General features: G+C 44.7%; 1 protein-coding gene across 1 annotated transcript in view; it reads left to right on the forward strand.

The window, feature by feature from the left end:
- The first annotated feature begins 830 nt into the window (after window positions 1–830).
- Window positions 831–12,663, forward strand: part of DHRS3 (dehydrogenase/reductase 3) — a 32,383-nt gene continuing 20,550 nt past the window's right edge. The window contains exon 1 of the mRNA XM_036396370.1: window positions 831–1,785. Coding sequence (XP_036252263.1) covers window positions 1,513–1,785 — 273 coding nt within the window. The 5' untranslated portion in view covers window positions 831–1,512. The remainder of the gene's footprint in view (window positions 1,786–12,663) is intronic.

Consider the following 12,663-nt stretch of genomic DNA (forward strand, 5'->3'; position numbering starts at 1 on the left):
AGTCGCAGCGAGCCCAGAGTGCCTGCAGCTGACCCTGCTGCCCCGCAGCTCGCCCAGGGTACCCACAGGTGGCCCTGGCAGCCCACAGAAAGCTTAGGATGCCCGCAGCTGGCCCACAGTGCCCGCAGCTGGCCCTGGCAACTCACAGATAGCCCACAGTGCCCGCAGGTGGCCCTGCCGGGTCACAGATTGCCCACAGTGCCCGCAGGTGGCCCTGCCGGCTCAAACACTGCCCACAGTGCCCGCAGCTGGCCCTGCCGGCTCGCAGATTGCCCACAGTGCCCGCAGGTGGCCCTGGCGGCCCGCAGATTGCCCACAGTGCCCGCAGGTGGCCCTGCCGGCTCAAACATTGCCCACAGTGCCCGCAGGTGGCCCTGCCGGCCCGCAGATTGCCCACAGTGCCCGCAGGTAGCCCTGCCGGGTCACAGATTGCCCACAGTGCCCGCAGGTGGCCCTGCCGGCTCAAACACTGCCCACAGTGCCCGCAGCTGGCCCTGCCGGGTCACAGATAGCCCACAGTGCCCGCAGGTGGCCCTGGCGGCCCGCAGATTGCCCACAGTGCCCGCAGGTGGCCCTGCCGGCTCAAACATTGCCCACAGTGCCCGCAGGTGGCCCTGCCGGCTCAAACATTGCCCACAGTGCCCGCAGGTGGCCCTGGCGGCCGCGCTGGCAGCGCCGGCCCAGCCGCAGCGAGCCGGTGGCGCGGCGGCGGCCGGCGGGGGAGGGCAGAGCAGCAGCCACTCCCAGGAACAGTAGTGAAATCGGCCCGACACTTTAACTGTCAATCAGGATTAATGGGGTATAAAACCTCCCCAGCGCCGCGGCCCTGAGCGGCAGAGACGGCAATAGGCAGAAATGAGTAAGAGCCAGAGCTGAAGTAGTGCACGGCGTAATTCCTGCTCTGTGATCCACACTCCAAGTGAAAAAACCGGGAGAGGGGGCAGAGAGAGGCAGTGACCGGCTCAGCCTTTTGCAACCGGCTCAGGACAGAACGTCTATAGATATTTATAGATACTAAAACAAAAACAACAACCTCACCCTGAATTGAGGCTTTCTTAAAAAGAAGGTCCTGGCAATTCTATCTTATTTAAGCAATTTCCTGAGTCTAAGAATAGAAATGAGCTGCCTGGAAGGCACTGCAGGCTGAAATTTGGAGACATAGGCTGCTTTATTTTTCTAAGTATAAAAACCTTTCCTTTGGATACTGGATTTTTATGTGGGTTTTTGCAACGGAGGGATGTATGGTTACTTTTAATTCTACTTTTTTTTTTCCCTCTCTTTTAATTAAAAAAAAAAAGCTTTCCAGTGAAAAAGCAAGGAAGCTGTTTTACCTGCGTGTGACAATCCCAGAGGACACCGATCAAGAAACAGGGGAGTGACTTGGTCTTCTGCACTACTTTACTCCTACCCCCACCTTTTTTAGGGGGAGGGAAGGATTTTTCCAGTTCAAGAACCTCTTGCCCCCAAGTTTTGGAAGGGGGGGTTGAAGAATTGTCACCCATCTGGGGGTGCATGAAGGCTATCGCTTTTCTTTCTCTGTCACCTTGGTTGTGTGGAGGTTTGGAAGAGAACTTTGCCTGGCAGAAGAGGATGATGTGGAAGTGGCTGGGCGCCCTGCTGCTGTTCCCGGTGCAGATGGTGTATCTGGTGGTGAAAGCCGCCGTGTGCCTGCTGCTGCCGCCCAAGCTGCGAGACCTGTCCCGGGAGAACGTGCTGGTCACCGGCGGGGGCCGCGGCATCGGCCGGCACCTGGCCCGGGAGTTCGCCCGCAGAGGAGCCAGGAAGGTGAGCGGGGAGGGGATGGGATGGGATGGGATGGGATGGGATGGGATGGGATGGGATGGGGAGCGCCCACCTGCTGCTCTGCCAGCGAGCCCTGCTGCCCCACCTCCGAGTGGGATCGCTGGGATCGCCCGGGAAAGGTGAGAGCAGCTCTGTGAGTTATTACATCGGTTTCATTTCAGAAGTTGCCTACTCCTTCTTCACTGCGTCCTGCCTTTCCCCATCCCATCCGTGAAAACGCGGTTCTGAGAAAATCCCCCTCGTGAATCCCCCTGTGCTGACAAAGGAGGGGGTTTTGCCTCAGCCCAGGTTTGCTGTGGCAGGGGAAGGGGAGCTGAGCAATTCCGTGCATGGAGCCCGTGCTCACTTCCATTGCTGCTGCCTGGTACTACTGGGCATGGGGATCATGCACAGTGAGCCCCCCTCTATCAGGATCACATCACCCCAAAGGAGAGGGGCATGGGGACAGATCCTGTACAGTGAGCCCCCCTCTATCAGGATCACATCACCCCAAAGGAGAGGGGCATGGGGACAGATCCTGTACAGTGAGCCCCCCTCTATCAGGATCACATCACCCCAAAGGAGAGGGGCATGGGGACAGATCCTGTACAGTGAGCCCCCCTCTATCAGGATCACATCACCCCAAAGGAGAGGGGCATGGGGACAGATCCTGTACAGTGAGCCCCCCTCTGTCAGGATCATATCACCCCATAGGAGAGGGGCAGGTGGCTCTGGGACACTGGGGAGAAGTGTTCCCTTTCACCCTGCTGGGTTTCCATTCGTGAAATTAATTCCTTGTGCTTCCTGAAGTCCCTTGTGTTTCATTTTTGGACAGTCCAGAGCTGTTGAAGGGGAAAATGAATGAGAAGCCAGCAAGAAGAGCACAGCTTGAGTGGAAGCTGTGGGATTATTTCCTTTAGGAGAGAGGCTGAGAGTGGCTGGTCTGCACAGCAGCCCAGAAGTGCCAGTGTAGCTGGTGGGTCCATTCTCTTGCTCAGGAGCTGGTGGTTTACCTTGAAATGTCGTGGTTTTGTAAATACAGGTATGTTCCTGTGTGTGAATCAGTCAGGGATATAGAAACACACATCCTGAAATGAGTCTTAGGATGGAAAGTTTCATCTCCCCTTTTAGTGGTAATTAAGGGGAGGACTGGTGAAATTAGACAGCTGCATAAATACTTCTCTGTGTGAGAGGATGAATGAGAATAAATAGAGAAGAAAGAAGAGGAAAAATACAGAATGAGAGGCTATTTAAAGAAAAACATTTGGATTTAGTTCAGGCTAGGGTTTTATCACTTCCTTACACATGCATTACAGTTTTCTCTGTGTGGTACAGAGCTATTCTGGCATGTAACTCTGAGGTGTAAAATATGTCAGCATTGAACTTTGATGTTTGTCTGTGTTTGTGTTTAAACATCATGTTGAGATTTACACATTCTGGGAGTCAGAGCAAACAAGTTGATTGACCTTTGGACCCAAGAAATTTGCTGAAGGTGTATTTATATTATCTGCTGGAATACCAGGCTTCATTATTTATTTATTTAGAGTGGCTGGTTGCTATGCTGAGCGCTGGCATTAAAGTGCTACCATTTCTACAGCACATTTAAGAGCTGTTTTGCTGCAGTTGAGCTGGGAGCTGAACAATGGCCCTGAGGAGCCAGGGGACAGGGGCCAAAAGGAGCCAGGGCTGTTTGAGAGAGAGCTGAGAACAGAATTACTGTAAACAGACACAGGCTGTATTCTATCTGTATGTCCTGTCAGCAAGATCTCTACATATTGTACAAGGAAAGAATACAGAATACATGAGAATAATTATTGGGAACCTTTGTACTTGTCTTATATCATGTTCTAAAATGCTCTGTTGCTGGTTATTGGTTAGAACTTTGGGGTGTTTTGCCTTTTGGGATGTTCCCATGTGCGCCATCAAGGTGTTTAAGTCTTTGCATTGATTCAATTTGAATTGGATTTTCTCTTCAGTGAGATCATGGCATATATGGCCCTCAGCAAGTTCTGGTCCCCCTGGTAGTGGCACTGCCTGCCAGCCTGTGGTGACAACACCAAAGTTGGCTTCATCTCCTTAGTAGTTTTAATGCTAATTTTACCTACATGTGGTACTTTCCATTCCCTTTGCTATGAGATTTCATTTCTTTCCTGCTTCTGTGCTCAACCCTAAATTTGTGGATTTTGTGCAGTCGCCATGTACCATGCACAACCTTCTGCTTGGCACTCCTCTTCAATTTTACACTTTGCATTTGACAACGAAAAAGAAATGAAAAAGCCTTGGAGTGTCTAGCAAGTCATCTTTTGATAAGGCTTGTGAAAACTGACTGGTTCTCTCTCTTTACACTGTTAACTGCCTTACACTATATGCAAAACTTGAATTATTGATCATAATTACTAACTTAGAAGAGATTCTGATTATCAGCTGGCGTAGTCACCATGTTCCAAGTTCAGAAAAAGACTTCCAGCTCAGGCATGGAGTTCTAGGGGCCCAGCCCAGCGTGCCATGGAGGTGGCTGGCAGCAGTGCCAGGGCTCAGGTCCTGGTGGAGGGTGTGCAGTGTGTCCTGACCAAGTGCTCCCGGCGCCTGCGCACACAGACATAGTGGCGGGCTTTTGGAGGTAGGCGGCGATATATAACCATATTTTTGAGATTAGAATCTTCAGAAAGATAAGTTAGTTGGGACTGTGAGGCTATGAAACTTCTCTGGTAATTAGACTGGATGGGATTTCATCTTACACTCAGTTTCAGAGGCTCACAAGTGAGATGTATCAGAGCCGTTTTCGAGCAAGGTGGCAAATGTTGTGTTTCACAAGATTATGAATTGTCACATCTGCAAATCCTCTACTGTAAAATTTGGTCTTGCATTTAAAGCTGTGAAGAGGACAAGAAATAAATCCCAGAAGGGTTTATGCAAATGGAAATACAATGTCTTGATTGATGAGCATGGAGACTAAAATTCTCAATCTAATGGAATGGAAGTCTCTTGGGCATGATCTTGTAAATCCATTCTGATTCCCATTCTTTACCCCATTGCTCTGCCATTGTGCCTCAAATGTGACTTTAGATGAATGTCTAGGAGACATTTCCTTCTCAAGTGATGTTTCTTTTCTCAAAGTTGTTCGTTGGCCTCTCCAAGAAATTGCCAATAAAGGCACAAAGCAGTGCCAGTTCTATTTGCAGTTTAAGAAGTGTATGTTCTGGGTTTTTTTTTCAATTAAGCCTGCCAGCAATTTTTAGGCAATGGGAGACTTTAATCATCAGATAATTCCTGTTCAAGTGTATCCTGAGAGGTCAAAGGATCCATACTCCGTTTGTAATTTCAAGTAGTTGTCAAGAACTACTTGGTCCTGGGAGGCGCTGTGTATTGAAATGCTTCCTGGAGCACTTCTGGAAAAAGCCAAGAGCATGTAAATGAGCTATGTGCAGGGATGAAGTGCTTACAGATGATCCAGGACATGTTAGTGTTATGATGAGGGATGAACAGCACTGACTTTTCTCCGGAAATGTTCAAGTGTTGTAATCCAACTTCCCAGAGATGTGTCCAGATTCGTAAGTGCTGCCTGAGAAGCTACTTTGCTGTGGCTGAATTACTGGAGAAATCAACTTTCTGCTTTCAGTCCCTTCTTGCCTGCTTGCAAAATTCAAAATCCTCACTGTTGTTTGCTTTAATTCTTGAGAATTTAACTGTACCTTAAAAGTATTTGGTCAATGAAGTATCCACCTCTGCCTCAGTCTCACACACTGGTAGCTCTGTCAAGGCTCATAGCTGTTGATACTCTGGTGAGCCAAAATGGCAGAGAATGTCTGTGTTAATGAAATGGGAGAAGGAGAGACTTTTATGAGTTTATGATTTAATGCCTATGAAATAAAAATCCACTTCAAAGCCTAATGGTGTTTTGCAAAGACTGTACTGTATAATCCAGTTAATATTGCAAAGACTGGCCCCTTTGAACAGTATTTCTTGTGTTGGAGAACAGCCCTCTGCAGATGTGAGCAGTCAGGGGGTGCAGGGGCTGAATGGGTTCATTCACTGCTCAGCAGAGTGGGAAACTGTGCCTGGTTTCCTCAAAGCCATTTGCTTTTCCTACAGAAGTTTCGTTATAGTGCCTTTGCCAGGAATTTGTCAGCCCTGGTTTTGATAGTCTCTAGTGAAGAAGTTTTGATTCCTATGTCTTTTGTACGTCTTGATCTTTGTTAGGTTTTCTTTTAGAAAACTTTGATCTCTAAAAATTTTCCTTGTCATTTTGATTTACTTTGTTCACAGATTATCTAATTTGAGATGTGCTTGAATGGGAAAGGGATGCTCAGTTCTTAGGCATTCTGCATTGTTAAATGTCAACAAAACCTAATAAAAGTAACTGAAAAAGATGTTAATAATAGGACTGAAACAGATTCCCCAGCTTTAGTATGTAATTTAGTATTCTTGTTTATCTGACAGTGACTTTGGAAGAGTTTCTTGGGCCTTTCCAGAAACACCCAACAGCCCTGAAATCTCAACTGTTCTCTCCATTGGTATTTTCACAGCATTTTTCAAAGTCAGACCTCAGTGTCTGCATTTTGGAAGATTTCTTGTTGGGTTGTGCTGTCCTCTTTCAGTTCAGTGTCAGTTGGGATGGGAAGAAGTTGAGGGAGGAAGCAGCACCAAGAAAAGGATGGATGGATGGATGGATGGATGGATGGATGGATGGATGGATGGATGGATGGATGGATGGATGGATGGATGGATGAGAGCTGTGCAAGCCCCCACTGCTGCTGGAACCTGGAGTTTCCCTCAGTGTTTCACTTTCTCCAACAGAACTGAAAACCTCAGAGGAATTACAAGTGCTTGAAAGCCTTGCATAATTGGAGGGGTTTAGCTGAGTAAGATTTGAGGCTCTTTTGTGTTTAGGCTGAGAGTATTGGTGAGAGGTTATGTAAAAAAAAATGTTATCAGGTCTTAGAATTTAGCCTTATATTCCCAGTAATGGAAAAATTGGCAAGTTTTGAGATGAGTTTATCAATGGCATGCTCCTCCCACACAAATTTCATCTGTAGCTCTATGAATATTTCACTTTGGTGTTTATGAATCACATTGACTTATTAGTTTACAGATTTCACAGACTACTCTGAGTTGGAAGAGACCCCACAAGGATTAACGAGTCCAACTCTTAAGTGAATGGCTCATATATTATTGTCCTGATTTGTATGAATTAGCATCTACCTTCTAAAAGCTTCTTTATAACACATACCAATGCTGTGTGATCGAGAATTAACTGCACTGTGACTAGAGCTGGATATTAAATTAATGCCAATCTCCTGAAGTGAGAGCAAAAGCCACTGCTGCTGTTTCAGAGCTGTGACTTTTTTTGAGGTGCAGGACAAAAAATATGAGTGTCTCCCATGGATTCAGTAAGAGTTCTTGTTCCAAAATGTCTTAAAAGATCAGTCACTCTCAAACATTGATCTCTGGTTGCACTTTCAGACCTTGTAGAAGAGTCTTGCTAAACTGCATGGGAGAGCATCCCTTGCCTAGCATCAAATGCCTGGTGCACTGGAATGGGAATGTGCCCCAGACTTCATCCAAACCTGGAACCCTTCCTTTTGTAATGTACAAAGGTTTATAATTCCTGACTGTGTTGGGGAATGGAGAAGGGATGAGATCCCTGCAGGAACCCTGTTCCAAGCCTGGAACTCTTCCTTTTGTAATGTACAAAGGTTTATAATTCCTGACTGTGTTGGGGAGTGGAGAAGGGATGAGATCCCTGCAGGAACCCTGTTCCAAACCTGGAACCCTTTCTTTTGTAATGTACAAAGGTTTATAATTCCTGACCATGTGCTGGGGAGTGGAGAAGGGATGAGATCCCTGCAGGAGCCCTGTTCCAAACCTGGAACCCTTCTTTTGTCATGTCCAAAGGTTTATAATTCCTGACTGTGTTGGGGAGTGGGGAAGGGATGAGATCCCTGCAGGAGCCCTGTTCCAAACCTGGAACTCTTCCTTTTGTCATGTCCAAAGGTTTATAATTCCTGACTGTGTTGGGGAGTGGGGAAGGGGTGAGATCCCTGCAGGAGAGCCCTGTTCCAAGCCTGGAACCCTTCCTTTTGTCATGTCCAAAGGTTTATAATTCCTGACTGTGTGCTGGGGGAGTGGGGAAGGGGTGGGAAGGCATGGGAGATCCCTGCAGGAACCCTGTACATTACAAAAGAAAGGGTTCCAGGTTTGGAACAAAGGAGATCCCTGCAGGAGCCCTAGGAAGCCCTTCTGCTGCTGTCAGCTTTAAAATCCCATGTGCTGGGCCAGTTGTCAAGGAGACACTTTTGTTCTGCAAGTAATAACTGATTTCTGACACATTCATTCCTTCTCAGCTCAGAACATGACTAGACCTGATCTGGCCACCCCAGAGAATATTAGTCCTGATAGAAGGAAAAGAGCTGGTTTAAAATGACACACTTTCAGAGCTGAGAGGACCTGATTTTCCTCAGACACTGATTAATCACAGGTACTTGTTTTTAACAGGCATCATGACTTAACATAATGAAATTAGAAAGCCTTTAAAATTAGGTTTATAAAAGAAATGGACACAGTTCTGATGTACATTACCCAGTGCAATATGCCAGTGTGGTGCACTACATTTAAGGTGGCCTGGTTTTAAAAGACTCAGTGTAAAATTTATATATATATATTTAGATTTCAGTGCTAAGAAACTGTTGCCAGGTGAGCATCTGTCCCCATTGTGAATGCTTTTCCTGCCCTGTGGTGCTACCACAGTGACATACAGCCCATGTGCCTAATGGATTTCTGTGCAGTCGTTTCAAAAATGCAAAAAAGGAAGTGACCATTTGGAAAAGGCAATCTGGCATTGTATGAAAAGGATAATGGAACCTAAAAGGAAAATGCACTAATGTAATCTAAAAGGAAATTTTCTATGCTGTAGATATTTTAGTGTAATGAGAATATTTACCTGTAGTGCAAATATGAGGTTGTAAGTGATTAATCTCTCCTGTTGTGTGTGTGGTTGGAAAGAAACCACCATAGGAATGCAGCAGCTTCAGGGATACGTTAAATGATGGTTACTTTAATCCTCCTTAAATTTAAGCACTTAATCTTACAGTGAGCTAGGAGAGCATGTCACAACTTGTCAGCAACCAGAAGTACATGAGAAGAGCTGGGGAGTGAATGTTTTTCCGTGTCATGTGAAATAATACATTAATTTGAAACTTTTGGTAAAGCATGACAGCATAGATCTGATTGGGTGGCTTTATGGGCTCCAGAAAGGCTTTATTTCTCCAAAGATTACATCCTGATGGCAGCTTTATTTAATGGCTTCCTCTTGGCAGCTCCCTACTTTGTTGATTGGATTTGAGGATGGGCAGAAGAGCCCTTGTTTGGAGTGCCAGGCTGCCATGGCATGGAGCCTGTGCTGGGGGCTGCTGCCAAGGCCAGCACTTGGAATAACATGCTGAATAAGTGTCTCTGCCTGGCAGGCACCACCAGGATTTATCAGCTCTCAGATCTTTGGTGTCTGTGAAGCAGCTTGGGCTGGAGCTGTTTTAAGTTATAATTTGGAACATACCTGTCTTTTGTTGCTGGGTGTGTTGTAAGGAGAATAAATAATGTTAGCAAGAAGTGGTACTTGCAGAGTTGCAGTCTTGTCATCTCTCATCAAGATGCAGTGATGTAATGAGAAAATACTGTCCCAATTGAGACCATGCTGAGTTGGCACACCAAGATCCAGCACTTTTTAACATGCTGAAGGTCTGGCACCAAGGCAGTTAAATGAGGCTTCCCACTAAATACAAGGACTGTGCCAATGCTGTAAAAAAATCTTAAAGTTTTAAAGATGAGGTTTTATATTAATGTCATTGCAGTGCCTCAAAAACTGACTTCACACCAAAGACTGTTCAGCATAAAGATGCTAAATGTGCTCTGTAAGAGCAACAGCAAAAGATGATGCTGACCTCAGGGTTGGCGGGGATAAAATAAATAAATGTGACAGTGGAGATAAAAACCAAAAGGTGACAATGAGTACCAACACAGAACTCTCTGCTGATGAAAGCCAGAGACTGCAGCACCACTTGTTGAGCCAGTTTAAAGTTTTGGAAGAGGCATCACAGCAATGGAAGTTTTAAGGTGGGGTTTGAAAAGTAACAGTAAAGAGTTCTGAAGAATTTTTCGAGTGGTGCAGGAAGTGTGGTAGAAACCAGATTGTTTTAAAAATTAATGCTGGGAGGTAAAGGCTACAGTAGACCTAATGCTAACTAAAGGTGAAGGGAGTATGGGTAAAGTGAATACCTGGAAAGTGAAAACAGAGGCTCCGCTGGAGGAGGAGGCAGTGAAATTCAAAATGAGCTGACCTGGTCAGAGCAGTAGATGAGGCTGATCTTGAGCAGGGGGTTGGACAGAGGACATGCAGAGCCTCAGCCATAGTCTGATTCCATCACTCTCAGTCTCCTTTGTACCACAGGAAGGAAAAAGGCAGATTTTCTGAACTTCAGGGCTGACAGGAAGGTTTTGGGCCATGATGTTTCAGACCACTTACCTGAAGTGATTCATGCCTATTTTATTTGTGTAGTTTCATCACCTACAGTGACCTGTAAAAGTGTTGCTGAGTATTCATGTTGCATTTATGTCATGGCTCTGGCACAGGCTAGAAAAAGTCTCAGACTTGTAGAACTGTTTCCATCTGAAGCACTGTAGGTAGTTTTTACTGCATTATAAAAGAATCAAACATGCTGTTGAGCTAATGTCTGATTTAATTAGCCAGGCACAGCAATTTGCTTTAAGAGTGACCATAATCCATGTATACAGTCCTAAACATTTGACCAAAACATTTTAAAGGAATCAAAGATTTTATTATTCTTAAGGCTGCTGTGGCAACCTGCTTTATTAGAGTGATACTATGCAGTGCATAGTAAAATTACAAAGGAGGAAGTCAGAAAACTCTAAATACACTCTGAATTCCATTTCTTAAAGAGATCAGCAACATTCAAAGTTGGCACATCAAGAACTATTTGGTTTTACATCAAACTGCCAGAGCAAGGCAGGAACTTGGCCTGACAGTAACCTGAGAGGAATCAAAGTATAAAGGCAAATAAAAAAACCCCCCAAAATCCCAAAAAACCTGAAGAATTAGGACAAATAGATGATAATGAAGTTCACAGAAGAAGCCAGTTAATTCATTCTGCAAGAGTGATGTGGAGAAGAAAAAAAGTAACAGTTCTCTTGATTGCCTGCCCATAAAATTGGACAAGGGTCTAGAAATTTGGTATCTTTCCCTCTGAGCAGTTTGAAAATGTCAGCTAATGATTATTGAGTCTTTAAGTATTGAGTATGAGGATTTGTTTTAAAATCCTATAACAAATAAGTGTTCACTTTCACTTTGATTCCTGTCCCAAAGTGAAGACACAAATCTAACAATTGCTGCTTCAAGGTTTTCTGCAGGAAAGGGAGACTGAAAAGAAAAACTCCTCAAGACAGAGAACAACAGCCTCAGAGCCGGGAATAAGCTCTGGCCTTTTTAAACCCATGCTTATCAGGAATATAAAGCAGAAATTATTAAAGATTCTTTTAGCTGGGCCCAGACTCTGTTCTTCAAAGCATCCTGTCAACATCCTGAAGAGCTGAACAAGTCAGGCCCAGGCACTGCCAGATCCATTGGCTGATAACACTGACGCCAGGAGAAAAGGGTCAAATACATGTTGTTTGACCTTTATCCCAGTGGGGATTCAATTGATTCTAATTAATAGACTTGGGAATAGATGGCTACCTTGGCAGAGTTTGTAATTAATTTAAATTGTTCATCCCATTAGTTTAGCCATAAACTATGCATAATTACAATGGGATTTTGTGGACAGCTGCCCTTATGTTGCCACCTTCTTAATTACAATTTACTGACTGCAGTGCTGCAGAGCTTATTTGTTTTGGTTAACATAGGGATTTCTGTTGTCTTACACTGCCTGAGCAAATGTGTCACTGCTCCATTGATGGCAATAAAATCATGTTTGAAAGCACAAATGCAGCTCTGCTGAATCAGTTGTGCTTTAGGTGTGTGCCTGTGAGGTAAACCTGGCTCTCAGTGTGTAACCAGGGACAGACAGTTGTACCTCTGAGTACACTTAACCAACATAAAATTATACATATTTTGAGGTTATATATATAATTTTTATACATATATACTTATATAAATGATGCCTGGAAAGACTGTGTCTGTGATTATCCTGTAGTATGCCACAGTTTTAGCTACAGATTAGAAAGAGTCTGTATAAAGGTGGGGTAGCAGTTGGTGTGACTTGGCTAATAATATATTTCTTCCCTTATGTCAGTGAAAGAGCCATTTAAAATAGGTAAAAATGGAGTTTTCACCCAGTCATCTTCCCTTCTCTTGAGCAGTACAGATGTATCCATGGGTACTCTGTCATTTTTGTCAGTGAAAGAGCCAATTAAAATAAGTGCAGATGGAGTTTTCACTCAGTCATCTCCCCCTCTCTTGAGCAGTACAGGTGTACCCATGAGTATTTTTTGTCATTTTGGTAGATCCTCTCTCCCAGTAAGTCCTGGACTAGAAGCCTGCTGTCTGAACTCCTGTGAGTAGCAGAAAGTGATTTTTCAGGCACTGAAGATCTTACTTCAGTGTTTCTTAGAATCTTCACTAAGGAGCAAATGTCTCCTTTATGGCCAGGCCTACATTTAGAAGACAGAAGTCACCACTTAAAAACCCATGATCTTTTATGTGCTTATAATTGGGGTTTGTTTTATTTGCCCTTTGAATCACCAGGTACACCCAAGATTTTCTTTGTGTCTGAAGAGCTGACAAACTTGCACCATTTTACCTGAAAGCAGAAATTCTTAGGTAATCTTTTTACTGGACCTCAAGAAAAATCTCAAATATACCAAACCTAAATT

Source organism: Molothrus ater, chromosome 23 (assembly GCF_012460135.2).
Source record: "Molothrus ater isolate BHLD 08-10-18 breed brown headed cowbird chromosome 23, BPBGC_Mater_1.1, whole genome shotgun sequence".
Classification (NCBI taxonomy): domain Eukaryota; kingdom Metazoa; phylum Chordata; class Aves; order Passeriformes; family Icteridae; genus Molothrus; species Molothrus ater.